Source organism: Eucyclogobius newberryi, unplaced genomic scaffold (assembly GCF_026437365.1).
Source record: "Eucyclogobius newberryi isolate DKJ021-1_F unplaced genomic scaffold, fEucNew1.0.hap1 SCAF_19, whole genome shotgun sequence".
NCBI lineage: Eukaryota > Metazoa > Chordata > Actinopteri > Gobiiformes > Gobiidae > Eucyclogobius > Eucyclogobius newberryi.
This window is the reverse complement of record NW_027315823.1, coordinates 27670541-27698260: the sequence shown is the minus strand read 5'-3', so window position 1 is coordinate 27698260 and position 27720 is coordinate 27670541. Positions and strand designations below refer to the sequence as shown.

The 27720-nt window shown below is 43.0% G+C and overlaps 1 protein-coding gene across 2 annotated transcripts; it reads left to right on the top strand.

Moving 5' to 3' along the window:
- Positions 1 to 1700: 1700 nt before the first annotated feature.
- Positions 1701 to 27720, top strand: tnip1 (TNFAIP3 interacting protein 1). 2 transcript variants are annotated; one of them, XM_072452542.1, is made up of 17 exons: positions 1701 to 1861; positions 2878 to 3024; positions 8505 to 8590; positions 9919 to 9978; positions 13366 to 13563; positions 14104 to 14198; positions 15626 to 15773; positions 16498 to 16590; positions 16671 to 16736; positions 18783 to 18914; positions 19047 to 19175; positions 19938 to 20063; positions 20659 to 20784; positions 21202 to 21285; positions 22335 to 22535; positions 24803 to 24887; positions 25422 to 27720. In XM_072452542.1, exons 1-17 carry the CDS (start codon positions 1735 to 1737, stop codon positions 25511 to 25513), a joined length of 1995 nt encoding a protein of 664 aa, XP_072308643.1. In that variant the 5' UTR covers positions 1701 to 1734; the 3' UTR covers positions 25514 to 27720. The 2 variants fall into 2 exon arrangements, with proteins under 2 accessions (XP_072308643.1, XP_072308644.1); XM_072452543.1 differs by lacking the exon at positions 22335 to 22535 and having other exon boundaries at positions 1702 to 1861.

The following is a 27720-nucleotide window of genomic DNA, read 5'->3' as shown; positions in this document are numbered from 1 at the left end:
CTTTCCCTACATCCTGTTTACTCTGTGTATGTAAATATGTTCTGTGCTCTGGTTTTACAAGTTAAGAGCTTGTATTCAAATCTGCTTTAGTTATAGCTGCAATAATAAATAAAAAGTAACAGCGTTTCACATTTGCCCTTTTATAAATATGTGCTGAATGTCTCACAATGCCTATTAAACGTGCCCAAATTTCAGAGAACTGGTTTGAATGAAAATATAAAAAGTTGCATTTTAAAATTTCAGATTTTTAAAGTTTAAGGCTATTAACTTTGCACGTTCTTCTCTTCTTCCACAAGCTTAAAAAAAAAAAATTGAAATAAGTGGGTAATATTGACAAAAATGTATATCATTTATTATTATTATTATTATTATTATTTTTTATCGAGCGGTTAAAACACAATCATTTTTTTTCAATCTTTTTTGTCGTTGTCAGCAGTAATATCTTCAGCACAAAAAAAAAGATAAGAGAACCTTTATTTGTCCAATGGGGAAATTCCAGAAATACAAAAAATCTTGACGTTTTTCTTTTATTACAATATTGTGGCAGTTTGTGAGAAATGTGATAAAGCATGAATGGACCGTAAAACGAACCACAAAAATGCAGAAATATATCAACTTTGTACACTGCAACTTTGGTTTTGGTTAGTTTCATGTTCAAAGAGCCATATCGGACCAGAAAAACAAAACACAAATCTGTCTGGAGCTGCAAAAAAAGTAAAGCCTTATATGAAGTGAACACTGGCTGTAAGTGTATATTAGCTATATTGGCCTACTATCAAAATGACTAGGGTAGCAATACATAATGAGCATATCTGATTACATTTTTATTTTCCCTGCAGCGCCCCCTGGAGAGAGTGACGCACCACGCCACTACTCTGCTATACAATATTTGATGCTTTAAGTTTAACTTCCATTGCAATGTTAATGTATCATATTTTGTTGCATTGATAAAAATATAGAAATACAATTAAGGAATCAGATTTGTGTCATTTTTATTTCGAGGATTCGAAAAAAACAAAAACGCTGTCCTCTTCAAACCTCAATAATACAATCCTCTTCTCTTTCCCCCCCAATATCTGGGCAACAGTGCAATTTAACACGACCTGCAATTATATATTTGATCATTTCTTCAAAGTTGGTCCATCAAAGTTCACATACCTGCATAACAGCGCTGCCTGTTCAATATTGATCACATCACGCGACTCATCATAGTCAATTTGTTGAAATAATGTCCTTGATTTGCTGATTGGTGATGTTGCCGGACATTTTAATGGTTTAGGCCATGGATCTATGATTTAGGCATACTGTACATTGAAGACAACCATGTTCTGCTGATGTAACTTTGTGAAAAGCTTTTAAAGGTCGAATTCTGTTCACATTTTAAAAATGTTATGTCCAGGAGCGTTTACATTTGAGAGAAGACTGAAAAAATAATCAAAATATTTAGTTTATTATAGTTTAATATTATAGTTTGTAAAGTCTGAACTACAGGGCTTTGCTGTTTGTGAGACATGATATTTTGTTTGCACAGGAAATTGTGATTTTATGATTGTGACCATTCAAATTGTGATTTTGATTTCATTTGCGATACAAAAAAAACAGTTTACTGTTAAACTTTGGTGAAATTGTACCATTTTGCAGCATTCTAAACTAGCTTTGAGGACTCTGCAGAAATGACTGACATTTTGTTTGTGTTGCAGTTGTGTGGAGAGTGTGATGTCCAGTCAGTGAGCCATGGAGGGCAAGGGTCCATACCGCATCTATGACCCGGGCGGGAGCGAGCCCAAGGAGCAGAGCTACAGGCAGCTGCTGGAGGAGAACAGTATGCTGCGCGAGAGGATGAAGGGCCTCAAGAGCCTGGGTGAGTGAGTGAGGGCCCCTTCCCACAAAATGGGTTCTAAGCCCACTCATCTCACCTCTAACCGACTTTCACACTTTTTTGATCCTTATCTACAGCGGCGACTCACTGACAGCAGCGTAATTTTACCACAACAAACTTTTACAGACATTTCCATCTGCTCTTCCTTGTCCACAGCCGCTCTCGCACAGAAGAGCCCTCAAAGACCTCAAGAGCACGGACTTCGTGTCTGATCTTAAAATATAACACCTGGACAGCAGGCTGTTTATTAGCATAGCCACACAATAAACATTGTAGTTTAATGTGTAAAACAGCTCCTGAAGCAAAGTGCTCACTGCGGTCTAGAGTTCCTGGCTCCTCCTGAGGGGGATGTTATAGAAGAACAATCCTCTTTTGAGACATGTGGTTGGTACAACCCACAGTGCAGCAGGAGATGGACATTCAAATAAACAACTAATACAAATAAAATATCAGTTGGCCAATATTTACATTTTTCAGCTATTGGCCTTAAATCTCCAGCATAGGCAGATGTTTTATTTAGGCCTTCAGGAGAGACATTAGTTTATCGCTTTAGTATGAAGAGAGCTCTGAACAAAATGTGATTATACTGCTCTTTATGGGTTTGTAGTGAAACAGGGTTGTGGATTTTTTTCTATTTACTTAATTTTACTTATTTACTTTAATTTGATTCTATTATTACGCAGAACAGCGAGTTTTTTTTTTTCTTTTCAAATCATATATCTTGTGGGAAGATTATGAAAATTGACACTACATATCAGCCCAAAAATATTGCAGTACTCCGCTTTATGTTTATGTTCTGTATTAAACAACAGAACAATTCTTATGTGCAAAGTCACGACTGAGGACCCACTGAGGTGGATGATGTTTGTGAGATCTTAATTTGAAATGCAGTAAATTTATTTTAATAAACTACGAAACACTGTTCCCATCCTCTTCCTCTTCCTGGCTGCCACTTCCTTTTTCATTTGGAGTTGAAAGTGTTGTATTTTCCGTTTCAGGAGACTTGCTGGAGGAGTCTCAGTCGGAGGCGTCCCGACTGAGGCAGAGGGTGGAGGAGCTGGTGCGGGACAACGAGGCTCTGAAGTCCAGCAGCATCGCAGCCAGCCTGTGCACTGGGGGAGGGCCTATGCTCACCGATGGACTGGGTATGCAGCTGCCACACATCAGGAATATATTTGTGTATATTCAGCACACAGTTTAAACAGAAGTTCGTTTTCAAACCGTGAAAGGAGAGTCTGTATGTTGTTGTTGTTGTTGTTGTTTTATGGCGGTTGGCATCCGAGTGTTGCATTACCGCCAGACTTTATTCCTTAGACTATTGTTGCTGTTGTTATTCTGTTGTTAGTGTTTGTTGTATGAAGTGTATATGATGTTGTTGTTGTTGTTGTTTTATGGCGGTTGGCATCCAATTGTTGCATTACCGCCAGACTTTATTCCTCAGACTTTTCGTAGTCCTCAGACTGTCGTAGTCCGTAAAAGTACTCCTTCCATTGCTTTGGTGTTACAAAGCCCATGAGGTCATGATATGTCTTTGTGACCGGCTTTATTCCAGGGAGACTCTTCTTCATCTTCCTCTCCCTCTTTGACGTTCGGTGCTTTGGAAGTACAAAGCCCATGAGGTCATGGGACGTCTTTGTTGTTTTACAAAGCCCATGAGGTCATGGGACGTCTTTGTCGTTTTATCCTTTAGAAGTGTATATGTTGTTGTTGTTGTTTTATGGCGGTTGGCATCCAATTGTTGCATTACCGCCAGACTTTATTCATCAGACTTTTCGTAGTTGTTGTTGTTGTTTTCCTCAGACTCTGTCGTAGTCCGTAAAAGTACTCCTTCCATTGCTTTGGTGTTACAAAGCCCATGAGGTCATGATATGTCTTTGTGACTAGAATAGTTGTTGTTGTTTCAGAGACCAACCGGCTTTATTCCAGGGAGACTCTTCTTCATCTTCCTCTCCTTCTTTGACGTTCGGTGCTTCCACCGTACAGCTTTATTCTTTAGGCTTCATTCTATAGGCTTTAATATGTCCACTGATGTCGCTGCTTGGTAGCCGTGCGTCTACGAGACTGGGCGAGGACAGGAGACCACCCCCACCCCCATCTCGTCACTCTGATCACTCTGACTCCCCAAAAGCAGACCCCCATCACTCCGACTCCCATTTAGCGCCTTTAGCCTGTTTCCTATATCTGCCCAATCAAGCACCTTTGTTCCAAGGAATCTCCCTGCAGCTTTAGCAATGATCCTGATCCTTTCAGTTCTGCTTTGAGTCTGAGCAGCACAGTTTACAACATCCACCATAAAGAGTACAAAATCCTCTCTATCCACAACCAGGGTATTCTCATTAATTCTGGAACCTGCACACTTTGGACCTCCACTCTTGAAACCTTCACACTTCTTGGGAGCCACGCTGGCCTTTCTCATTTCGCCCTGGCTGGGAGCAGCGCTGGCTCCTCTCTCTGGATTTACTCTAAACTCGTTACGTGAAACTTTCTTGACTGCATCTGCATAGGATATACCTTGAGAGACCTTTATTTTATGCACCTCAGCAGCTCTTTTGCTAAACCTGCATCCCCCGTAGGCAGAGCTATGTTCTTCCCCACAGTTACAGCACTTCAGTTTTGCTCCCACGTCACACTTCCCATACTCGTGATCTCCTGCACATTTACCACATCTTTGCCTCCCTCTACAGACCGCTGCAATATGCCCAAAGCGCTGGCACTTAAAGCAACGCAGGGGCGGTGGAACATATGGCCTAACGTCATGGCACATGAACCCAATGAACACCTTACTAGGCAGGCACCTCCCTTCAAGTGTTACCATTACCGACAAGCTGTCACATCTTACCCCAGACCGGGTCACCTTCAACCGCCTAGCGTCCACCACCGTAGCTCCAGTCAAATTCTCCTTAACTTCATCCACAGACGTCGCCGTAGGGACACCTACGATAACTCCTCTGACCGTGTATCTTTCAGCATCAGACACAAGAATGTCCTTTCCACCCAGACGTTTAGTTCCAATCGCCTTCCGTTGCTGAGCCGCGTCCTTGCACACGACGTGTATGTAAATCTTTGCTCTCACAAACTCTTTGACACGTTGTTTATATTTACACGCTCAAGAACCGCTTTATTCAGGTGAAGTGACTTTGGAATGGGCCGCCAAACCACAGTTAATCTTACTTAGTTAAACTTACTTCTGGGTTAGCGATAGATAAAATACATCACGATTACATAAAGTCAGCGCACCAGAATGAAGTCTGGTACCACTGCTTTAACAATGCGTTCAAACCAAAGCGTAGAAGTCGAATGGTTTACATGTAGTCCAACTTCTCTGCGGTGCGTTTCAAGTGTCTTGACCCATGTGTCCCAGGTGTCGGAGTTGTAAAAAGTCAATTCATAATCTGCAAAATGTGTTGTACAAAGGCCCCGCGACCCCGGTGTTTCTATGCTCTTGTAGTTCATGGGGTGACCACTAGAGGCGCTCCGGCACCACAGGGTTCATTATGACATCACTGCATTTCACCCTTTATTCTTCGCTCCATCCCATCACCGAGTGCCTTATGATGTCACCGGTGTTCCGCCTTTGTTCCTCCTTGGCTTGGTGACACAACATAGCAGCTACATTCCGCCTTTGTTCCTTTGATCCTGGGGAAGAACATAGCTCTGCCTACGGGGGATGCAGGTTTAGCAAAAGAGCTGCTGAGGTGCATAAAATAAAGGTCTCTCAAGGTATATCCTATGCAGATGCAGTCAAGAAAGTTTCAAGTAACGAGTTTAGAGTAAATACAGAGAGAGGAGCCAGCGCTGCTCCCAGCCAGGGCGAAATGAGAAAGGCCAGCGTGGCTCCCAAGAAGTGTGAAGGTTTCAAGAGTGGAGGTCCCAAGTGTGCAGGTTCCAGAATTAAGGAGAATACCCTGGTTGTGGATAGAGAGGATTTTGTACTCTTTATGGTGGATGTTGTAAACTGTGCTGCTCAGACTCAAAACAGAACTGAAAGGATCAGGATCATTGCTAAAACTGCAGGGAGATTCCTTGGAACAAAGGAGCTTGATTGGGCAGAAATAGAAAACAGGCTAAAGGCGCTAAATGGGAGTCGGAGTGATGGGGGTCTGCTTTTGGGGAGTCGGAGTGATCAGCGTGACGAGATGGGGGTGGGGGTGGTCTCCTGTCCTTTCAGCATTAGACACAAGAATGTCCTTTCCACCCAGACGTTTAGTTCCAATCGCCTTCCGTTGCTGAGCCGCGTCCTTGCACACGACCAGCAGCGAGCCATCTCTAAGGACACTCGCACTCTTGATCACTCCCACAGCTACAGTTAGGCTCTTTGACAATGCCACTGAATTCCACTCCTTAAAGGATGCACTATCCTGTGCAAGCTTTATGATCACCTTACAGTCTCTGCTCTCACCCCGGACATCAATAGCTTCAGCCTCATCCTGCTGCTCATTCCCAGAACCCTCGGACGAGCTAAGGGACTTTTTACGTTTCCGGGCACGTGCAGGCAGAAAAGGCTGCTCCTCCACGCCGTCCAGAACGTCTTCCATCCCCGATCCACTCTCCTCCGCCATCTCCCGTCTCTCCAGACCGGGTGTTGAGCAAGGTTGTTGTTGTTGTTGTTGTTGTTGTTGTTGTTGTTTTATGGCGGTTCGTAGTCCTCAGACAACCAGGGTATTCTCCTTAATTCTGGAACCTGCACACTTGGGACCTCCACTCTTGAAACCTTCACACTTCTTGGGAGCCACGCTGGCCTTTCTCATTGGTCTCTGAAACAACAACTATTCTAGTCACAAAGACATATCATGACCTCATGGGCTTTGTAACACCAAAGCAATGGAAGGAGTACTTTTACGGACTACGACAGTCTGAGGACTACGAAAAGTCTGAGGAATAAAGTCTGGCGGTAATGCAACAATTGGATGCCAACCGCCATAAAATAACAACAACAACATCTTGTCGTCTTCTGCGTCTACTTGTGAGCTTAAATAAAGCTACCAAAAGCACCTGGTATCGTCTCGTCTTGCCGATCATCATTCCTGGCCTCCAGTAGTGCTCTGACAGGCACTCTCGAGCAGTGACTTCTACAAACCCAGAACTGGGCCCCAGCCGCGGCCCAGTTGCCGTTCGAGCCGTCGAAGTTTGGAGCGCTGTACCGGGCCACCGATGCTGAGGGTAGGCGGAGCGAGCCGTATACCCCCGGGCCGGTGGGTCCGAAGCCCACGCCTGCGCCACGCCGGTTGCCCGTGCCAACTCCCAGAGCCTTCCCGCAGTCTGAGTTCCAGCGCTAACAGCCTCCACCCCCTCCGGATTCCCTGTGGTGGGCCGATCAAGCCGGGCCGACCCCACAGCCGCCGCGCCGGGTTACCAGTACCCACGGCCGGGCCCGCCCGAGCCAACCCACCCAAACCAAGGGGGACCGGTCCAAGGCCCGAACTCAGGGGCAGGCCCCGCTGCGGTGGTCGATCAGATGCGAAACCTGCTGAGGGCGTTCGATTCTGAGCAGAGTCAGATATCTGCTCAGCACGCTGTCAGGCCGGTGTTTCCGGAGCCTTGGACCGAGCCGACCCAGCGTTCCGAGCCGTACCAAGTCCAGCCGCCGGCCGCGCCGGGGTACCAGTCCCCATGGCCAGTGCCCTGGTTCCACGCCCCCGCCAAGACGGCGCCCCGTGCCGACCCCCAGCCTTCCCGCGGTCTGAGTTCCACTTCCAACCGCCTTCACCCCCTCCCGAGTCCTTGTGGTGGGCAGGCCAGGCCTGGCCGACCCTCCGGCCGCACCTTTGCGCCAGTACCCACGGCGGCCGCCGGTGCGCCCCAACCGCCTTCACCCCCTCCCAAGTCCTTGTGGTGGGCAGGCCAGACCCACTGCCACCGGTGCGCCCCAACCGCCTTCACCCCCTCCCCAGTCCTTGTGGTGGGCAGGCCAGGCCTGGCCGACCCTCCGGCCGCACCGGTGTGCCAGTACCCACGGCCGCCGGTGCGCCCTGGTCCTCCGCCCGAGCCAACCCAGCTTCGTGGGTCACCTCCCGGGGACCTGACCCGACCTGCCCCGTCCCTGTCCGGGACAAGTGAGCGCAAGGATGACTCAGACCAAGGAGGACCGATGGGGCAGTGCCACCTCACCACCACCCTCGGCCCTCAGCAGAACAAGCTACTAAAGTGCGTGGTGGAGCCATGGCAGGCAGATGTTTTCCCGGTGAAGGAAGGCGATGTGGGCACGCGCTCGAGGGAGGATAATCACGCTGTCGACCTGCTCGATCTGAAGACCGTTCGAGAGGAGATCGCGGGTGTGTTTTAAGTCTAGTTCTTATGTGTATCCAGGACATCAAACTAAAAAGCAGTGCTCTTTTGAAACTGCGGTCTGAATATAGCATAACAGAAAGAGAAGTGGGAGAGTAAGAATCCCAACGCATAGGTCAAAACTATTTATACAGACGATAAGGGACATTTAGCCCTCCGTAGAGACTATTTTATTTCTTACATTTGTCTATACATGTTGCCTTTTGTCTCCAAGTTCCATATTAAAGATCCCTGTTGGAGAACTGCGTACCATTCATATAAAAAAAACATTATCCTCTTAAGCTGCCACCACATTAGCTGCCCTGATTGACAGTATAGTTTTCCATCCTCTCCCTTTCAGGTAAAGTGTGTCTTCATCCCGCCTCGGAGCAGAAGGACGACCAGACCATCTGTTTAGGGAAGACTCTCCAGCCGGAGAAGCCCATAGTGAGTCCTCTTCTTCACATTCTACTCTTATCAAATGGTTATTGAGCATCATGAATTGATGACGGATCAAGGACTTTCTTCTTTCTTTTTAGCACTAGGCATGTCAAATTAATTAACATGTATTTCTGCAGAAAGTATTGATAAATAGGGATTATATCGGTCGCGATAATATTGGTCATGATAATTATTGGCCGATAATGGTAAATTATGACACAGATAATTTGATCTGATGATTATAAGCCCAAAATACGCGTTCAGCCGAGAGAGTGAGGGAGGAACGTTTACGTGTCTGAGCTTCTCTGATGTTCTGGAGGAAAGATATTTCAGTGAACCCGCTTCGTGCCAGTCCCACTGAATGAACTGTAGTGCCAGCCTTTATCCTTAATCTACCATAGTTGGATTATAAGTCAATAAAGCAACGTCTGCCTGCTTTTAAGTACTATATATCAGGGCTCATACAGCCTGGTGTGTCCACATTTAGACTTAAAAAAATATAGAAAATAAACTCTTATTTACAACAATTTAGGTTAATTGTTTAAAATGGTATAGAATGGTAATATCGGTGGCAAACACGTGGAAATCAGTTATCGGCATTGACTGACTGATCGTGCATCCCTAATGATAAATAATATTAACTATTTTATGCCACTGACACAATAACAGTTAAATAAACTCATTAAAACCTGAGCAGAATTAAACCCCTCTGTAGTTATCTCCCCAAAAATGTTCTAGAAAACTAACAATATAGTAAATATTTTGACTACTCGGCACTCCTTCATGTTTCCAGCTTTTCTTCACAAAAGGCCACTACTATAATAAATATTTACCACAGAGCCTAAGGATAAGATAAGATATTCCTTTATTGTCCCACATGGGGAAATTTCATTGATGCAACGCAGGTAGATACAGAGGTAGATACAGAACAGATAACTTGCCCCCTGATGCCCCCTGGTGGTGGTTTTACAACAGATTGCAATCAATTCCATATAAGGCAAACTTCAATGTATCAACAATGTATCAACAATGTAAAATAAATATAATAAAGTGAGGGGGGCTTTTATTGTGGTGCCATAATGTTTGACATCTTTAACCGTGGAATTAGTCTATTCTGTGTAGTCTACTCCTAATAAGACGGGCTTGATTCCACTGAACAAAGTAGTCATTTGAAAAACATGGAAACTTTCTGTATGCACTTTGAGGCCTGTACTTTTAAATTGTTTTTTTTTATATTGCATCCACTTTTCTGTTACTTTGCTGTTGCAAAGTGTTGAAGTGTGGGGCAAACAAAGGCTCTTACCGTCTCCTAAAGTGTGTGTCTTGATCCACAGGAGGCCTTATCAGAGTTTGAAGTGGTAAACATGGAGGGCAAGACGGCAGACGCCTTAACCGTACGTGCTTTACTAAATAAATCATGAAACAAGAACTAGCATGCCAACGCCACACTTCCTGCTTTGAGAACAATAAAGCGCTCTATAATTAAATTGAAAAAGGCCCACAATGGAATAATTTTCCCCTGAATAGATGCTTTTACAGTATAACTGTACACTGGTAAAACAGCTTTTATCCTGATCCCCTTTAAAGGAAATGCATGATGCTTTGTTTGAACTAGCTTCACCCCATCTTCACTTTAGCTGCACTAAATATTACCAGTGCATTTTTTAATTTCAATATGAAATTGAACATAATAGGCTCTGTTAGTTCTGGTCACTAGACCTGTCATGACGCTTTCTGCACCAGATCTATGCCTAGGGGGTTTCTTCGTCTTCTTCTTTGGAATTTTATGGCGGTTGGTATCAAAGTGTTACATTACCGCCACCCACTGCAGTGGTAAGTCTTAGACTTTTCTTGGGGGATTCGCTTAGACTAAAGGCTCCAGAGTTAGCACATTAGTCTCACGGAAAGACTGACCTTCATGAACACGTATGTGTCCTCCTCATTTGTTTGTTGTTGCATGTTGTCTATGACGTCCAACTGAAGCTCACTGTCTGCTTGATCTTTAGGTACTGTTTGAGCACGACTCTGCGTAAACCTTGTAGAGATATATTTGGGGGTGGAAATGTCCCCTGATGACTTCTACTGAGGGCTATACTTTTTCTACTACTATTACTATTTATTTAAGATAAGATAATCCTTTATTGTCCCACATGGGGATATTTCATTGATGCAACGCAAGTAGATACAGAGGTAGATACAGAGGAAAAGAACAGATCACTTATAGGAAGTTTGAAAAACACTCTCAGTAGAAGAACTCTTAGTCCACAATACACACAAAACAAAATATCATGAAATAAAAATACACAGAAAACATTAAGATATTGTAGATAAAATTATGCAAAGCAAGAGCACTGACATTTTGGATTATCTTCCAAATGCTTTGAATTCATTAAAAGGCATGCAATTAACTGCATTACTTATTCTGTGTCGTCTTCCACAAAGTTTCAAAGCCTTGTTTTCTAATTCAGTGCTGCCACGGTGCGACTGTAATATTACGACGTCCTGGGAACTTATAAACCAATGAATAATTATTTATTTATTAAAAGTAATGATATTTTCCTTGTGCTGTTTATTATTATCGATAATACTTCTTTACAATATGGTTCAGAAGTGTTTACAGTCCTACTAAAATGGGCTTCAGCTTTCTGTCTTACCTGATCTCCAAACTACAGGATAAAATAAGTTATAGTTTTAAATAAATTGAGTAAACTTGAAGACAAACGAGGAACTATTCCAACACCAGAGATATTGTTAAGACGCTGACGTTAATGAAGGGATTTGTTAGTCTTTAGTATGGCTCCACTTGGGAACTTCCACGTCTTGTAGTCTCCCGCCGGCCGCTCCTGGAGGACTGACACTGATCCACTGTTTTGTGACTAAACAAACATGGGTGCTGGGCTGAAGCCTGAGTCAGTGTGGGGAAAGCCCAGGACTCACGAGGGAGCGCCTGTGTCTGCCAAAACTGGTCATTAGAATGTCAGCTGACAGTTTATTTTAAGATAAGATAAGATAAGATAATCCTTTATTGTCCCACATGGGGAAATTCCATTGATGCAACGCAGGTAGATACAGAGATAGATACAGAAGAAAAGAACAAATAACTTATAGGAAGTTTGAAAAACACTCTCAGTAGAAGATCTCTTATAAAAATCTTAGGATGTCCGCCGGGATAACGTGACGATCTCCGGGTAAGACGCCGCAGTTTCATGAGTTCCTCCTAATGAGAATTTTGTTTTGTTTTTTGTTTCTAATTGTATGCTATCAATTATTTTATTAATCAAGTAATCTATTCGTTTTTCACATTGCCTAAGCCCCTTTTAAAATCATATTAAATATTTTTTTTAATAAGCATTATAGTTCATAGTAATAATAATCAAATGAGAGCTTTCTGCTTAAAACAACACATTTCATTCTTAAATTCACATAAGTAAACCAAAACTGCAACGTTTCACTTCACTAGTCCAAGGGCCGTATTTGCCCTCAGACTTGCCATTAACTGGAGCTTTTTGTAAGGTGCAGTTCCAGGGTGCTCTTTTGCTACCTTGCCAAGCTTAAAGCTGGCGTTAAGAGGCCAGACTTGGCCACTGGAGGCTGTAGTGGAACATGCCAGTCCATATATGGTGATAGTATTGTTTTGCACAACATGGAAAGCTCGCTTTCACCCCCGGGTACTAAAGCGGTACTAAAGCGGTACTAAAGCGGTACTAAAGCGGTACTAAAGCAGTACTAAAGCAGGTCCAGAACCTTGAGGTGCTGAGCACAGAATGCACCGCAGCACGTCTCTGCTTGTAAACTAACTTGTGATCCATACAACAAGAGCCACGGGAGCGGATGATCCCAAAATGCACAGACCCATACCCGCATTAGTCCCTGTACCAGGTCCAAGTGCCTCACCACGAGCGCAGTTCCAGTTTCTCCCGGGGAGCGTGTCCTCGAGATGGCCTTGTCTCAATCAATTCGGACTAAACCAGGGCCAGGGCCAGGTCCAGAACCAGGACAGAATGTGCTGCACTCTACGCAGAGATGACCCACACACACCCGGTGCCAGGCCCCTCAGCGAAGGTAGTGCAGGGATTTTAAACTTTGTTCTTACACGGGGCACAGACGTGTTGGATTGTCTAACTCTGATAAACTGGGTTCTATGTTGCCCGAGTTTCCAAGAAGGAATTCCGAGATGTGAGTCGGAACACGTCGTTTTTGTTTCTAGGTTGTGTCTCATTCTGTTACAATACTTTTACAAGACATAATGTACTTGCCATTTATAGTAGCATCCTTTTTTTTAAAGAAAATTGTCTGTTTTTTGTTATTTTTGTTGTTGCTAACAATTATAGCAGTGACGCTTGACACAAAGAATGAGGTCAGACATTGCGCACAGAGCTGTTGTATTGCAACATTCCACTCCCATTAAGATATTTTTACTTTGAAACTGGACAAACAGGTTTCAGTCACATGATGGATTCATTTTCAATGCAATTTATTTTGAAAACGCGTCATAACTGCCAAATGTGGCAGGTCAGGTACTGTCAGGTAAAGTCAGGTACTGTACAACACGGAGGCATTTCATTTGTGAGCGAGCGTGAAATTGAATGAATGGACATTACACAGAAAGGATTTTAGGTGTCTGCATTTAAGGTTTGAAGAGATTTATTTATTCATTCATTTATTCATTCATTTATTCATTCATTTATTCATTCGTTGTTTTAGGAGTTTATGGTGATCATTATTAAAGCCGTTGTGACTTCCCCCCAATCCCTCTGTCTTCTTTCCTGTGTGGTCCCCAGGCCGGGTCGGTGATCCCTCTCCTGCCTCAGGAGAACGAGCTGGCCTCTCAGCTCAAACGCCTGGAGAGCTCCTTTAGCATCTTCGCAGAGGAGTCCAACCCCAACCAGCTGCTGGCTCACCTGGGACGCATGGCTGTGGAGTTCCACCACCTCTCGTCCAAAGTCCAGAAGAACGAGCAGAGGACCTCACTGCTGCAGGTACTGACGCAGGCTGGTCCAGCTTCTTCTGGAACTTGGGACTTTTAAGACTCAATGATCATTTCTCACCAAATGCTGACTTGATCTTGTGATAAACGACTCTATTTCCACTGATGGTGCTTAAATGTTGAAATAAGTCGACAAACAGGACACAGCAGATTCGTCTCATTTTACTCAAGACCTAAAATATGACATTTCCAGTGCGTAATGCATCTAACATTATCAAAAGCCTGTGCATTACATCAAGAGAGGTTAAAACACGGTGTAAAGGCTTTGCAGAGTGGTGAAATAAATGTCTTTTACTTGTCTCACGGCAACACAAACTTGGAGTTTCTAAACGATCTGTTTAAAAGAACTGTTCAAGGACCAGTCAAAACATGGCTTTATTTATTATTTTATTTTTCTCTTAAGCTCGTTTTGTTGCACTTTCCTTTGTGCCTTTTTTTCAGCAGTGCGTTATTTACCACTCTGCCTTGGCAACAATGAGAAATGAAACAAGATTTTTCCATATATAAAATGGAAACTCTTCTTCTCTGACAGACCCTGTGTGAGCAGCTGAGGCAGGAGAACAACGAGCTCCGCAAGAAAATGGAGGAGGACCACCACATCCGGAACAGGGACCTGGAGCAGCTCAGGTCCGCTCTACACTCACACTTCTACACCAATGTTTTTTAAAATCTAGGGCTCATGTTAGGAACGGTTAAGATGTGGTTTAGGACATTCTAGTACTTTGGTGGCTTGTACTATTATACGAATACTTGCCAAGAACTAGCACGAACCCTTAAACACTGTCTGAACTTGGACAGTCTCCCTGGCACCCTGGACTCGAACCCGGCCCTAAACTACCAAGAACTGCACTTAATGAAAAGCACAAAGTAAAATCCCTGTCAGTATGACTTATTGAGTGTTTATTTGTTGGCCGAGAATGGCAAAAGAAGTGCTTAAGCCTTGTACGCACCAATCCGCCCTCCACTGCCCAGTACGGACTCAAAGCAACACACTTTCACTCTGTCTCGTCCCGCTGGAACAAAAAACCAAACCACCAGGCAGGCAAGACAAACTTTGGCACATGAGGGAAACGAACCAATAAGGGCTGTGATCTCACACTTGCAGTTAAACACACAAATGCTCTGCTGTAAGAAGCGGCAGGGACAGACCGAAATGATGAAACTGATAAACTCAGGACCAATCAGGGCGCTGCCAGTTACACATGCTGTCATTTGTCCTGCGCTGTCCTACGAGACGGAGCTCCATGTGCAGTTGGCACATGGTGTCATAAGTTTGAACCCCGGCTCTGACAGTTTACTGCATGTCCTCCCTTCTCTCTCATCCCCATTTCACACTCCACTTTTCTGTCCAAAAAAGCCTACAGCCAAAAATCCTTAAAAAGAAACAGTGCTGCCCTCTACTGTCCTGGGAGAGTTGTTCCACACTCTTTAAGCCCACTCACGCTGTGACGTATCATTTAAGTTTTCATTTGACATGACAAGGCCATTTTTTAAATGTTTTCCCCCATCGTATTGATGACAAATTAATCACAATTTTCTGTTCCTTTTTTCCTATTTTTCGTCTTAAAGACATATAAAAATGTATTTTCTTTAGACTTTTAATCTCTTCCAAATATATTGTTTATTGATTTCTTTAAAACAACAGGCTTTTACATTAAAACGACCCAAGCTGATCATTGACAATTTGAAATGACTGAATCTCTAGTAAAAGTCTTAATTGCACAGCAGTTAGACCTGGTTCAGTTCTGTTTTATACAAAGTTCTGACCTGTTCTAGCTCTGGTTTAATCTTGCCTTCGTCCCGCTGTGAACTAAAACGGAAGTAAAAGTTGGACCATTATTTCAGAGTTTGTGCAAAGTTCACAAATGAATGAGAATGAAAGTGACTCTGTAAATGACGCCCTGCCTTTCACTTTTGATTCTTGGCTTCTTATAACAAACTGCTCACTCGGGTAAAGAAGGGTCTTCCCAAAAGGAGGAGGAGGCAGCTGCTGGTCCGGGTGGCACAGGATGGGACTTATTATGTGTGTGTGTGTGTGTGTGTGTGTGTTGCAGACAGGAGAACCTGAAACTGAAGGAGCTGGTGACGGGTGGAACCACGACGGCCCCGCAGGAGACGAGCGCAGAGGCAGGACAAACCAAAGAGGAGCCGGTGAAGGAGGAGGCCGTACGGTCCAAGATGGAGGCCAGCACGCCACAGAAGGTAAACCCAGCTGGACCAGCAAGAACGCAAGTCCCAACATGTTATATAAGTGTTTGGTCCTGATTTGAGCCCAGTCTAGTTCGGTTTTAGATCTGGTTTGGTTCCGCTCTTGTCCATTTTCAACCTAAATTACTGGTAGTTTCACATTATAGCAATTGGAATTTGAGCCCGACCGATACGATACAAAGGATGACCTTACTCATATATTAGATGATGAAACAAAAAAAGTAGTTTATGAAAGCTGATTATGAAAAGTTTTAATTGGGTACGTTACAGTGATATTTACTGTTATTTTGCGTCTTTAACAATGACGCTTAAAGGCTGAAAGTTTATTTGGGCTGTAAACTAAATGTAAACTAGATAAATGCACTGTAAAATGTAGCCTGGGCATGTTTTACCTTGTTTTAATCCCTCTAGAATAAGTCTTCAACTGCTCATACCCCTAATTAACTTATAAGGTGGCACTTGTTAGGTCATAAATTGTCCTTTGTTCCTTTTAACGTGCGATTGATTGTATTCATGAAGTGACCGTCGCGTTACTGTTTAAAAATCACTTACTGCTCCGTGTATCTGCACATCCGACCGCTTGTCCGCTCGGTCACGGCAACGTTTACACCATTTCTAGCTTGTTAAACTGAGCGAGGCGCGGCGCTTCACCATCACCGAGGCGTACAAACTTTAGAACACGCTCGAACCAAAGCAAATAACTATTGTGTGTTTTCAGAGCGGAAAAGCAGCAGAGAAAACGCCGACCAAACATTGTGACGTTGAGACGTATGAGAAGAAAATCAAGCTGTTGGAGAAGCAGAGGAAAGATGTTAGTATAATTTTATTTCAATACAATTTAAAAGTGTATGTATTTTATGTTGCTGTTGAATGATGATTTGTCTGTCGCAGGTTTTGGAGGTAAACAAACAGTGGGACATTCAGTGGAACGCCATGAAGTCACAGTTTGAACAAAAGGTAAAGAAATGCTCCTTTTTCTTTTCGTCTGTGTTGCAATGGTTTGAAATGATTTGGTCAAAACATGTTCATTTTGTCTGACTTTCGCATGCTCTCAAAGCCAAATTAGAAATGATCGTGTCCTTTGCATTGTTTAGTCATTTTTAGAAGAGTTCTCAAAACTTAAATATTTCCATAATCTGACCATATCTGACCCAAAAGGCACACAAACAATCGTAATACAGTAAGTTAATTCAACTTTACATGTAAGTTAATTCAACTTTACATACAGGAAAAATGCCAAGAAATTGACTTTTATGTAAAAAAAAAAAACCTGAATAAATAGATCAGTCACTAATAGGGCTGCAGCTATCGATTATTTTAGTAATCGATTAATCTATCGATTTTTCTTCGATTAATCGATGAATCGGTTAATTTTTTTGTACAATCCGTAAACCATTTAAAAGCATATTAAATCGTTTTTTAAATAAATGTTATAGTTCATTGTAATAAACAAATAACAAATTGAGTTTAAGTTTGTCCCCAAAACAGCAACATTTCACTTCACCAGTCCAAGTGTTCTGTTTGAACATAAAGAATATATAAAGAAAATATATAAAGGGTTAATTAACTTGTCACCAGACTGTTTGTAACAGTTACAGTATGAAATCATTTGCGTTTCTGTCACATATCTTAAAATAAGACATTAGTTTGTAAAACATTGTGTTTGGGACAGTGATGCTGGTGTCTGGAGCGGTGGCTCTACATTTTGCATTTTGTAACTTTACGGCGTTGTCTCCGTGTCATCGCAGACTTTCTGTTTCACATCAGATTATTATAACACGGTCGTGCTCCTCCTGCTGTTTCCATAGATGTGTTGACCGTTTCAAGGCGCCGCAGGCGAGCGTGTGTCATGTTTGAAACGTACGAGTGTGACAGAGAAGCAGAGTGTGGAGCGAGTGTGGAGCGAGTGTGGAGCGAGTGTGGAGCGAGTGTGGAGCGAGTGTGGAGCGAGTGTGGAGCGAGTGTGGAGCGAGTGTGGAGCGAGTGTGGAGCGAGTGTGGAGCGGTGGCGACGCGGGTGCTGGCACGGAACTAGTGGTGGTTGCTTGCGGCACCTGCTCTTTTACACAACAAAACTCTTCCCGGTCGCACCTATAATACATCCATGTGTCACACTCGTGAGTTTAAAACACGCCGCTCTCTCTGTTTTGCTTTAGCTGCTTCAGGAAGAAGGTCCGTGGGGAACAAAAGCGCCACAAGTTGTTCCGTGCGCTCCGCGCGCCACAGATTCACGTGTTTTTAATAAAATATGTAAATTAAACGAAGCATCGAATCAATAAAATAATGATCAAAGCTTTTTTCGAATTATTCGATTTAACTCAAATAATTGTTGCAGCCCTAGTCACTAACTCACTCCGTCTTCTCCATTCTGCTGTTGTTCAGGTAAATCCTTTTATCAATCAAGTGATGGTTGTATTGGGAATAAAAGTGTGGGTCAACCTAAACCTTCTACACTAGAGGACTTTCTTCTACACTAGAGGACTTTCTTCTAGACTAGAGGACTTTCTTCTAGACTAGAGGACTTTCTTCTACTCTAGAGGACTTTCTTCTACTCTAGAAGACTTTAGTTTCATTGCGACTCTCTTACGACCATTTGTCAAATCGTAACATTTCATCACAGCTGCTATTGGTCAGTGAAACGGGCTCCTTCCCTCTGAATATCACAGCGTGGCCTTTACAAGCAGATTTTCATGATACGCCGTTCGATTATGTGACACTTGCGCTCTTCTCCTGCCTGTGTAAATCCCCCTCTGACCTCGGCAAAAGTGCGGCGTCACAGTCCTTCATGCCGGTGCAAGACAAATAAACGCTGCAAAATGTGTCCTTTTTTTTGACACTACTTCAAATTTGCGGGAGATTTTAAAATCCTCGTGTGCTGCCGGCTTAAGACTCGATCGAGGACATTTTACATGCAGTATCTTAAACAACATTTACAATATATTGGCTAGCTCTAAGTCCATCGTAACAACAAGGTTTCAGTAAATGCGTTCTCACTTTTCCTTAGATCACGGACCTGCGGCAGCGTTTGGCCGACTCCCAGAAGAATGTGGTGGAGCTGGAGGCGGAGCGAGAACAGCGGCAGAGAGACTACGACAAGAAACTGCTGCTAGCCAAGTCAAAGATCGAAAATGTCCAGGTACTATCCTACACGACAAATACTGCTACTACTGCTGCTGCTACTGCCGCTACTGCTGCTACTGCTGCTGCTGCTACTGCTGCTACTGCTGCTACTGCTACTGCTGACTAAAGAACACTGCTGTCGTTCCAGGGAGAGAAGGAGTGCCTGAACTCTGAGACCACAGAGCTGAAGCAGAAAATCCGCTATCTCCAGGACCAGCTGCTGCCCCTGAGCAAGCAGAGGGAGTACCAGGAGAAGGAGATCCAGAGACTCAACCGGGTCAGTGCAGGACTCTTTCTCCGTTTGGTTTTAAAAACAAACATGGGAGTGAAAAGAGGATGTTAGCTGTTACAGAAGGCTGAACTCCACAAGGTCTCTGTGCTTCTTAAATGCCTCAAAAGTGTTTGATCACATCAACCATGATAAACAAAGAGCTTCCACCCGATCTAATCCAGCCACTACATTGTACTGTGAAAGTTAGTAAGTCACTTTTGAACCGTTGCTTATGACGAATGGAGTGAGACATGGTTGGATCCGGTCACCTATGCCCTTCAGTTTGTATAGGGACGTGTGTCTGCTGCAGACCTACAGAGTATGAAGAGCAATATGATATCAAGTTAGTTGAGAACCATAAGACTGTACTTTTTACCTGTCTGGAGGAGCTGCGGGGCAAATAAACTCAAATAACTTGTTGACCAATCTTGGTGTGGTTGAGATATTTGAACTTCTCTGATTTGAGCAAAGACGGACAGCATCTGTTTGTAGTATCATTAGGAAACAGTTCAAAAGTAGCTAGCTAGGCTTTTCAACAATTGTACAAATCGGATTATTTTTACATGAACTTCTTTTGAACATAAACTTTTTGGAATATGAAAAGGTTTGATGAGTGCCACTCGGTGGTCGAATGGATAGCACAATAACACAATTTCACTATACTGGCACGTCTTTTAAAGCCTATGGGACAAAAGATCCTTCACAACCAAATCACAAAAAAGTAGATACAGGTGAATAAATCTAATCCTGATGTTTTTATATCTGAAGGCGTTAGAGGAAGCCCTGAACCTCCATCCGCCCTCCACAGCTCAGCAGCCTCCAGGACCGAGTGATGCAGCCAACAACCTGAAGAAACAAGAGCTGCTCACTCAAATACAAGTCTTAAAAGAGCAGGTAAGCTCCATATTCATGTTTATCATGTAACACACTTTTGTCCATGTCCATTTTAGAGACTCTTGAGTGTGATCACATGAAGCTGTTTAACCAATACAGTCAGGAAACACAGAGCCTCGTGTGTTTGCTCTCTTCTATCAACAGTCACACTTCCAGATGAGTTTCAGGAGATAAAGAGACCTATATCAGCCGAGTGGACGCTGTTGTAGTTGTGCATTCTATCTTTTTTCCCACCCGCGAACGCAACTTATGCGCAAGTCATGGAATCAGTGACGACCATTGGGAATAGTCTATAGACAGCCCTACTTTTAGAACTCGACTTAAGATTAGATGAGCTTTTTTTGTCCACACAATGGGGAAATTGTGGGTGTTGCAACGCAAGTAGATACAGGAGTAAAAGAACAGATAACTTATAGAAAGCTTTAAGAAAAACTTATAAACAAAACTCTTAAAGACAAAACCTAATATTCTTAATAAGAAGTAACTTCCTGCGCTTTTCAATTTAGTCACTAACACACCAACGTCAACTATTATACAAATTGACTATATATTGAAGCCTGGCATATGTACTATAAATGTTCTTTCTGCTGTAAAGGTGAAAATCTTTGAGGAGGACTTCAGGAAAGAGCGCAGCGATCGGGAGCGCATGAACGAGGAGAAGGAGGACCTGAGGAGACAAGTGGAGAGACTACAGGGTCAAATCACCAATCTGACCAACCAGGTAATCAAAGTCCACAAATCTGCTTCACTTTTTCAATCAATGTTATTCATGGAACACGCTAAAACAAGGCCTTTTATGTGAAAGTGTTGAATGTGTTCTAAATATGTTAGCATCTTCTTACTAAAATTAAAGTCCTGTTTTGTATGTGTAAACATAAAAAAGTACAAAATCTTCAGTCCTAATGTGTAAAACTGGGATTAAATGTGCGCTAGCCTCTTTTATTGGCATTTAAAACCCCAGTTTTTGTGTGTCTGCTAAAGGTCCTGAACCTCTTACTTCCCACAATAAGGTGTGTGCATGTGCGCGTGCGTGTGCGAGGAGGTTGGGGATAGGCAATATGACTGCCAAGCTAGTGATGCAATTATAAAAAGTGTCATGCTTTATTTCCCCCCATGAGTATGTGTTTGTTCTGTCCAGCTGCACCAGGCTCAGAACGAGTGTCAGAGAGAAAGGAGCGAGCGCTGCAAACTGGAGCGACTGCAGATGCAGCATCACAAACAGGTGACGCCTGCGCTACACGGCTGCACTGTACACGCACAACTGCACTGTACACGCACAACTGCACTGTACACGCACAACTGCACTGTACAACCGCACTGTACACGCACAACCGCACTGTACACGCACAATCGCACAACCGCACTGTACACGCACTACCGCACTGTACACGCACAACTGCACTGTACAACCGCACTGTACACGCACAACCGCACTGTACACGCACAACCGCACTGTACACGCACAATCGCACAACCGCACTGTACACGCACTACCGCACTCTACACGCACAACTGCACTGTACAACCGCACTGTACACGCACAACCGCACTGTACACGCACAACCGCACTGTACACGCACAACCGCACTGTACACGCACAACCGCACTGTACACGCACAATCGCACAACCGCACTGTACACACACTACTGCACTGTACACGCACAACTGCACTGCTGCACTGTACACGCACAACTGCACTGCTGCACTGTACACGCACAACTGCACTGCTGCACTGTACACGCACTGCAACATGTTTCAAAGGCAGTATTTCCCAGAGTAGCACTGAACAGTTACAGGAGAAGAGCCTCACTCCAGTTAGGTTAGACCCGTTTTAAAAAGTGTTCAAACATACATTATATAATATAGATTACAGTATATGTAATCATCCATATACAAAACCTAGGCCTAGTCACTTTACCAACCACATTTTTCTTTGAACATCTTCCTTAAATGAATATCATTTTAATATATGCACAATTATCATATGAGTAGACTTTTTTTATGATCATTTTGTATTTTGTGTAGTTGTAAAATATAAAATATAATAAACATGACAATAAATCAGATTACCCAATCTTGATGCATATTCGTGTGCGTATTTGTGTGCGTATTTGTGTGCGTATTTGTGTGCGTATTCGTGTGCGTATTCGTGTGCGTATTCAAGTGCGTACTTATTTCCACATGACTCGATCACATTGCACTGTTGAAACTTGTGTAAAGTATAAGTTCCTTGTTGTTGTGTGGTGGTAATGGGCTGGTGCTGGTTGTAGGGGCAGACTCAGGACAGACGTGACCCCCCCGCTCTAGGCCCCGTCCCCGCCCTAGGCTCCGCCCCTCTCAGTCCTCCGTACTGTGGTCCCTTTGTGCAGGGGCTGGAGGCGTGGCCTGTTCACTTCCCCCCGAGGATCGCCACGGCAACGGGGCCTACAGCCGCCCCGCCCCTTGTCCGGGACTACCCGCCTAACGCCCCGGTAAGACTGGTACTGCTACTTCTGCTACTGCTACTGCTACTACTACTACTACTACTACTTCTACGACCTATCGCTATTAGTTCTATTACCAGCCTTTCCACGAGAGACTACCAGCATAACGCCCCGCTGAGACTGTACTACTACTACCACTACTGCTTCTACTACTACTGTAACTATCTTTACCTTTACTTCTACCCTTGGGTTTCAAGTGAGGACCGTTGCCATGGCAATGAACCATTTCACTACCAGCTTAAAGGACACATATAATGCAAAATGTACTTTTCCTGATCTTTTAACTATGTTATAATCATTGTTCCCTTGTCATAAACAGACCTGAAGTTGCATTTAGCTTAATTAATCCTGTTTACAAGGTCCTCTCCCTCTGAGCCTCTAAACACTCTAAACAATTTCTCAAAAGGTAAAGAGATCCAGGGATCTGCTGTGCTGTTTCTAGTTCCCTCCCCAAAAACATATAAAACACTGAATAGAACGTGACCAGAGAACAAAAACCAAAATAGCACAAAACATCCAAAGAAACAACATCATGGCACTCAAACAAAAATAAGAGTCCCACTTGGTATAAAGTCTGTCAATTTCCAAATTATGTATTTATCTTTGTATTTATATATAGTTAGTTTTTTTTAATTTTTCATATGTCCATAATAATGTCAATCCAGTCCTTTTTATTGTAGGTGCATTTTGTGTCATCCATTTTGTGTTTTTACCTGCAGCCAGAAGTATGCTCCAAAGATATCCACTGTCCATGTCTTATGCTCCAATATTCCTGAGCAACAGGACAGTCCCAAAACACATGGTAATAGTGACCGGAGTTCCAGCAGTTAGACTCTCCCTGTGAATAAAACACTTTGACATAGTGTTATGAAAAAAACTTGATTATGTAGTCCTCCACGCTGTGCTATTTTAAATCCATAAATCATCTCTAGACTCGCTCTGAGCATTTCCGCAATATATCACTCCTATATGTATAATCGTGACAGGCCTATGTGCTCACATTAGCATGTTCGGGGCAAGATAGCTTTTTTCCTCCATGGTAATTCCCTCTGCTGCCAGTAGATGGAGAGCTAACAATAATCCCCTGTGTGCTTTCTGAACTTATGTCATTTTAAGTTCTAAAACATGGCATATCAAGCTCGAAATAACGGGCCGGACAAGGTCAATGACCGGCGCAAAAATCAGTTTTGACCGACTCCAAAATCAAGGCTCCAGACATACTGACCGACGCAAATTTTTCAACGTAATATGTTTTTAATAGGCAAAAACAGCGCGGTGAACATGCCCAAAGCGATTCCTATGCACAAACTCGGGCGCGCTGTACTACAGACCACGATTATTGCTGTAGTTCTACAGCGGAGGAAGGCAGCGGAGCATGTGCGCGCGCGGAGAAAATCATGGCAGATAAACACCACGCTGCCGCCTTCAAACATAAACAAAAAACTGTGGCTGTAAGGACACTCAAAACTATCACTGTCAATAAATGGATTCATGATGATCTTGCTAAGTTTTGTGCCCGTGACTGGCGAGGGTATGATGAGAACAGGTGTTGTCATCGCTCTAAAGTGCAAAGTCTGCCATGAGTTCTGTAAAGATAGAATCCCTCCGTTTTTTATAAGTTATAAGGGAGTAATATATATTGTTGAGTGACCAGTTTTGATGTTAAAATCATGTTAAATGATAACGAGACATGTTAATAAAAGTTCATTTTTCATTAATTATGTTATTCTGTTTTCCTTTCCTTGTGACCGATTCAAAATTGGCCATGACAGGTACCAAATGATCGGTACCTGTCATGTTGACAGGGATGTAAAAATAATTATTTCAAGGCTTGCACATCAAAGTGAAGGTTCAAGAACAAGTTTAAATGGCAATAATACAAATAATGCAGAATGTGTGTCCTTTAATGCCTGGGTAAGTCTGGTACAACTACCCGCCCCAAAGACCTGCTGCTACTTCTACTTCTGCCACCACAACTGCTTCACTACCTTTACTACCACACAACTTACTACAACTGTTTCTGTTACTTCAAAACAGTTCTTAATGTCTTAATCTTCAAAGTACTTTCCATTGTTTCTGCCTTATCTCTGGAGTGGCTGTTATGTAACAAGGCTCTTTTCCTCTTTTTCTTTTAGTTCAGGCTCAGTTTTCTGCTTTGATAACGCCTTTAGGCAACACACACACACACACTTCCCTTTGCTAAGCTCGCAGCAGATGAAATGCGTATTAGACTGTAACCGTGGCGTTGTGCGCAGGGTTTCCCGTGGCAGTCGTCCTTCTCTCAGCCCAGAGGAGCGAGAGCTGTGGGGGAAAGCCTACGACCGCCTCCAGAAAACGCAGGTAATGGCACAAACTATGCTCGCCGCCTACGGTGGCCTTGCAGGGACATGCTGGGGGCAGGAGTTGAATGTGCAATTGAAATGAGGCAGAAAACAGTACGCGTCATGATGGGTACAAATCCTGATCGGAAAAGCAACGGCGATATTTTTTTATTTTTTTTTTAAATGGTGATATGTTTGACCATTTTATATTATTTTGTTATAAGTCAGTGTTCTCGCTGAGGGCTTTTGGCATGGCGGCCCGCCATGCTGCCTCGGGCCCCCGCAAAGCCCAAAAGCCGCCATGCTGAAAAGATACCGCCAGGTATTAAGATAACCGTGCGCGCGCCAAGGGCATTTTAGGGTGCTGCTGCGCTTGCTAGGAACGCCGCTCCGCGGCCGCCTGGTGCTGTTCGCTATTCGCTTTTTAAGTATTTTTTTTCAAACCTCACTCCAGCGAGAATACTGCAAGTTATGACATTTAAATTTACCGCAGATTCCAAGTCTCAATGGGACTTTCCTGCTGAAATTACACCGTTGCTTTGTCATTTCACAGACCAGCCGGCAGCGGCCACAGTAGCGCCCCCTGCTGCCGCCGCCGCCTTTGCGAAACGAGAGCGACAGAACGCGGACCCCGGGAAGCACTGAAGCCTGCGGGAGAGAGGGGGAGACGGAGAGGGCCCTGGTTTGAACTGGTGTGGCATCATTTTCCTACTGAACTGTAGATATATCCGACAATGTGTTTATACTTGGTTTTATAAGGCTATTTGTGGACACTTGGCTCTTCTGTACACACATGAATTTTATTTTCCTCTTTTTTATTATCAGGATTTGAAGTTGTTTGTTAAATAGGTTGGAATATGTGATTGTTCTTTCTGCAAATATGTATAAAAAAACACACACACACAAAAAAGTGGCACTTAGTTTTGTAGGGTTTGAATAAGCCATTCCCCCGGGTTCAGACAATAGGACGCCATTCCAGCCATACTCGATGTGAATGTGACTAATGCAGAGATGCCGCGCGCTTTGGGGAAAACGGGCGTGGTTCGCATGGATTGGAAAGACATATCCCTCCTTTTCCCCTAACCAGCTTTAATCAAGTCCGTCAACTTCTTTTCTTTCCCCCGAAACTTCTATTTTTAATTTGATTTTGAAACGTGAGCATTTATCCGCATTTTAAAAATAAATAATCGATATGATCAGATATTGCTGTTAAAAGGTTCAAAATGAAATTAAAACAGAAAATACCTTTTAAAGTAACGTGCATATATAAATTAAGTAAGATTGAAATAAAACACATTTCCAGAAGTCTCAAAGCTTTGGTTGTGGCAGAAAAAAGCACAATGTAGGAGGAATAACTAGAAGTACAATTAAGATTTCTCACAATATTGCATAATAAACAATGACTAATTATAATCAATATTCAAAAAAAGCCATTTACAAATGGAATAATAATAAATGTAGTTTCCTGAAGCGCGCGCCGTCCCAGCGTCTACATTAATGTTATAGGACTGTCCCATGTGAACCAATGGGAAAACCATTCATATTGAACATTTTTCAATTCTTTTTTTTTCTGATTATTTTCCAAGGCAAACGATGCGATTGTGCTCATTTATTTATATCCTGCTGTTTTTGATAGTTGCATTGAATCCGTGTGCACCATTGTCCTGGGTAATGCTGTTTCTCTGTCGTGTAGAATCCCGATAAAACTCTCGTAGTATTGAAAGCATTTGTTTGTACCGCACTCAGAAGTTAACACGGGCTGTTTCCATGACGATGGACCTAAACTCATTCACCACAGCACATTCAGAAACCTCACTCCACTCTTTAAGTCTTTTAGGGAGGTTTACATTCACATGCCTGAGCTGGTTTCTCTGACGCAGATCCAAAAAGAAATGTCTGAGGAAAAACTTGAATCAAGTGAAATTGTTTGTTCTTTGAGTCAGTGTAAATATTGATACATTCTTCTTCTTTAGATTCCTAATTTGATTTGACCAAAATTAAGATTCCATGTCCAGCTATAAATCCAAACAGTAAAAACACTGTTAAATGAACTTTAACACTGACTGGTCTGTTATGGTGATGGAAACCAGCTCTTACTCTTTTCTCTTCATCTGACTGTATCTTGTATTTAAATTTCTTGTTTCCAAACAGAATTACCATATGAAATATCTGTTTTCAATGAAGTACAATACCAAAGTACTACAGTTGTACCACAATGACTTCATTAGGCTAACATTCACAACGGCTGGGACTTGAGAGTTAAAGCTTCTATTGACTAAAAAGATTGACAGTGCAAAAAGACACATTATGAAAACAAATTTTGACAAAAAATGACAATGTGAAAACATGTTCTAGTCATTTAATGAGTGAACCAAGAAATGTTAGTCTTCACATTTTAAGGCACAAAACGTAGAGCCACATACACTGATGAAATGGGTAACTTTAAAAATATTGTGCTCAAAATATGATTAAAAATGGGCCACATCTGATCTTTTGAAGTTGTGAAGACGATTGCCTTTTAAATCAAAGACAAAATGTATTTGCTCCATCAAAGTGACATAGTTTTAACACTAAACTCTTGATCCCACTCCTCCGGTCCGTTCCAGACTCCGGTTTGTAGTCCAGTCCAGATCCATTAATCCGGACCAGACTCTCGTCCAAACCCTGGTCCCTAGTCCTGCTATAATCCTCAAAGGGCTCACCTCTGAGTTAAGGGAACACACTTAAACGTCGTTGCACTTTTTTGGGTACGCTGTAAAAATGCAGTTGTTTTTCCTCTTTTCTTTGCTCTAGGCAAAAGCACATGTGAGACTTTTGTATTTGACTGGCTTAATAAATCTATTCTAAATGTT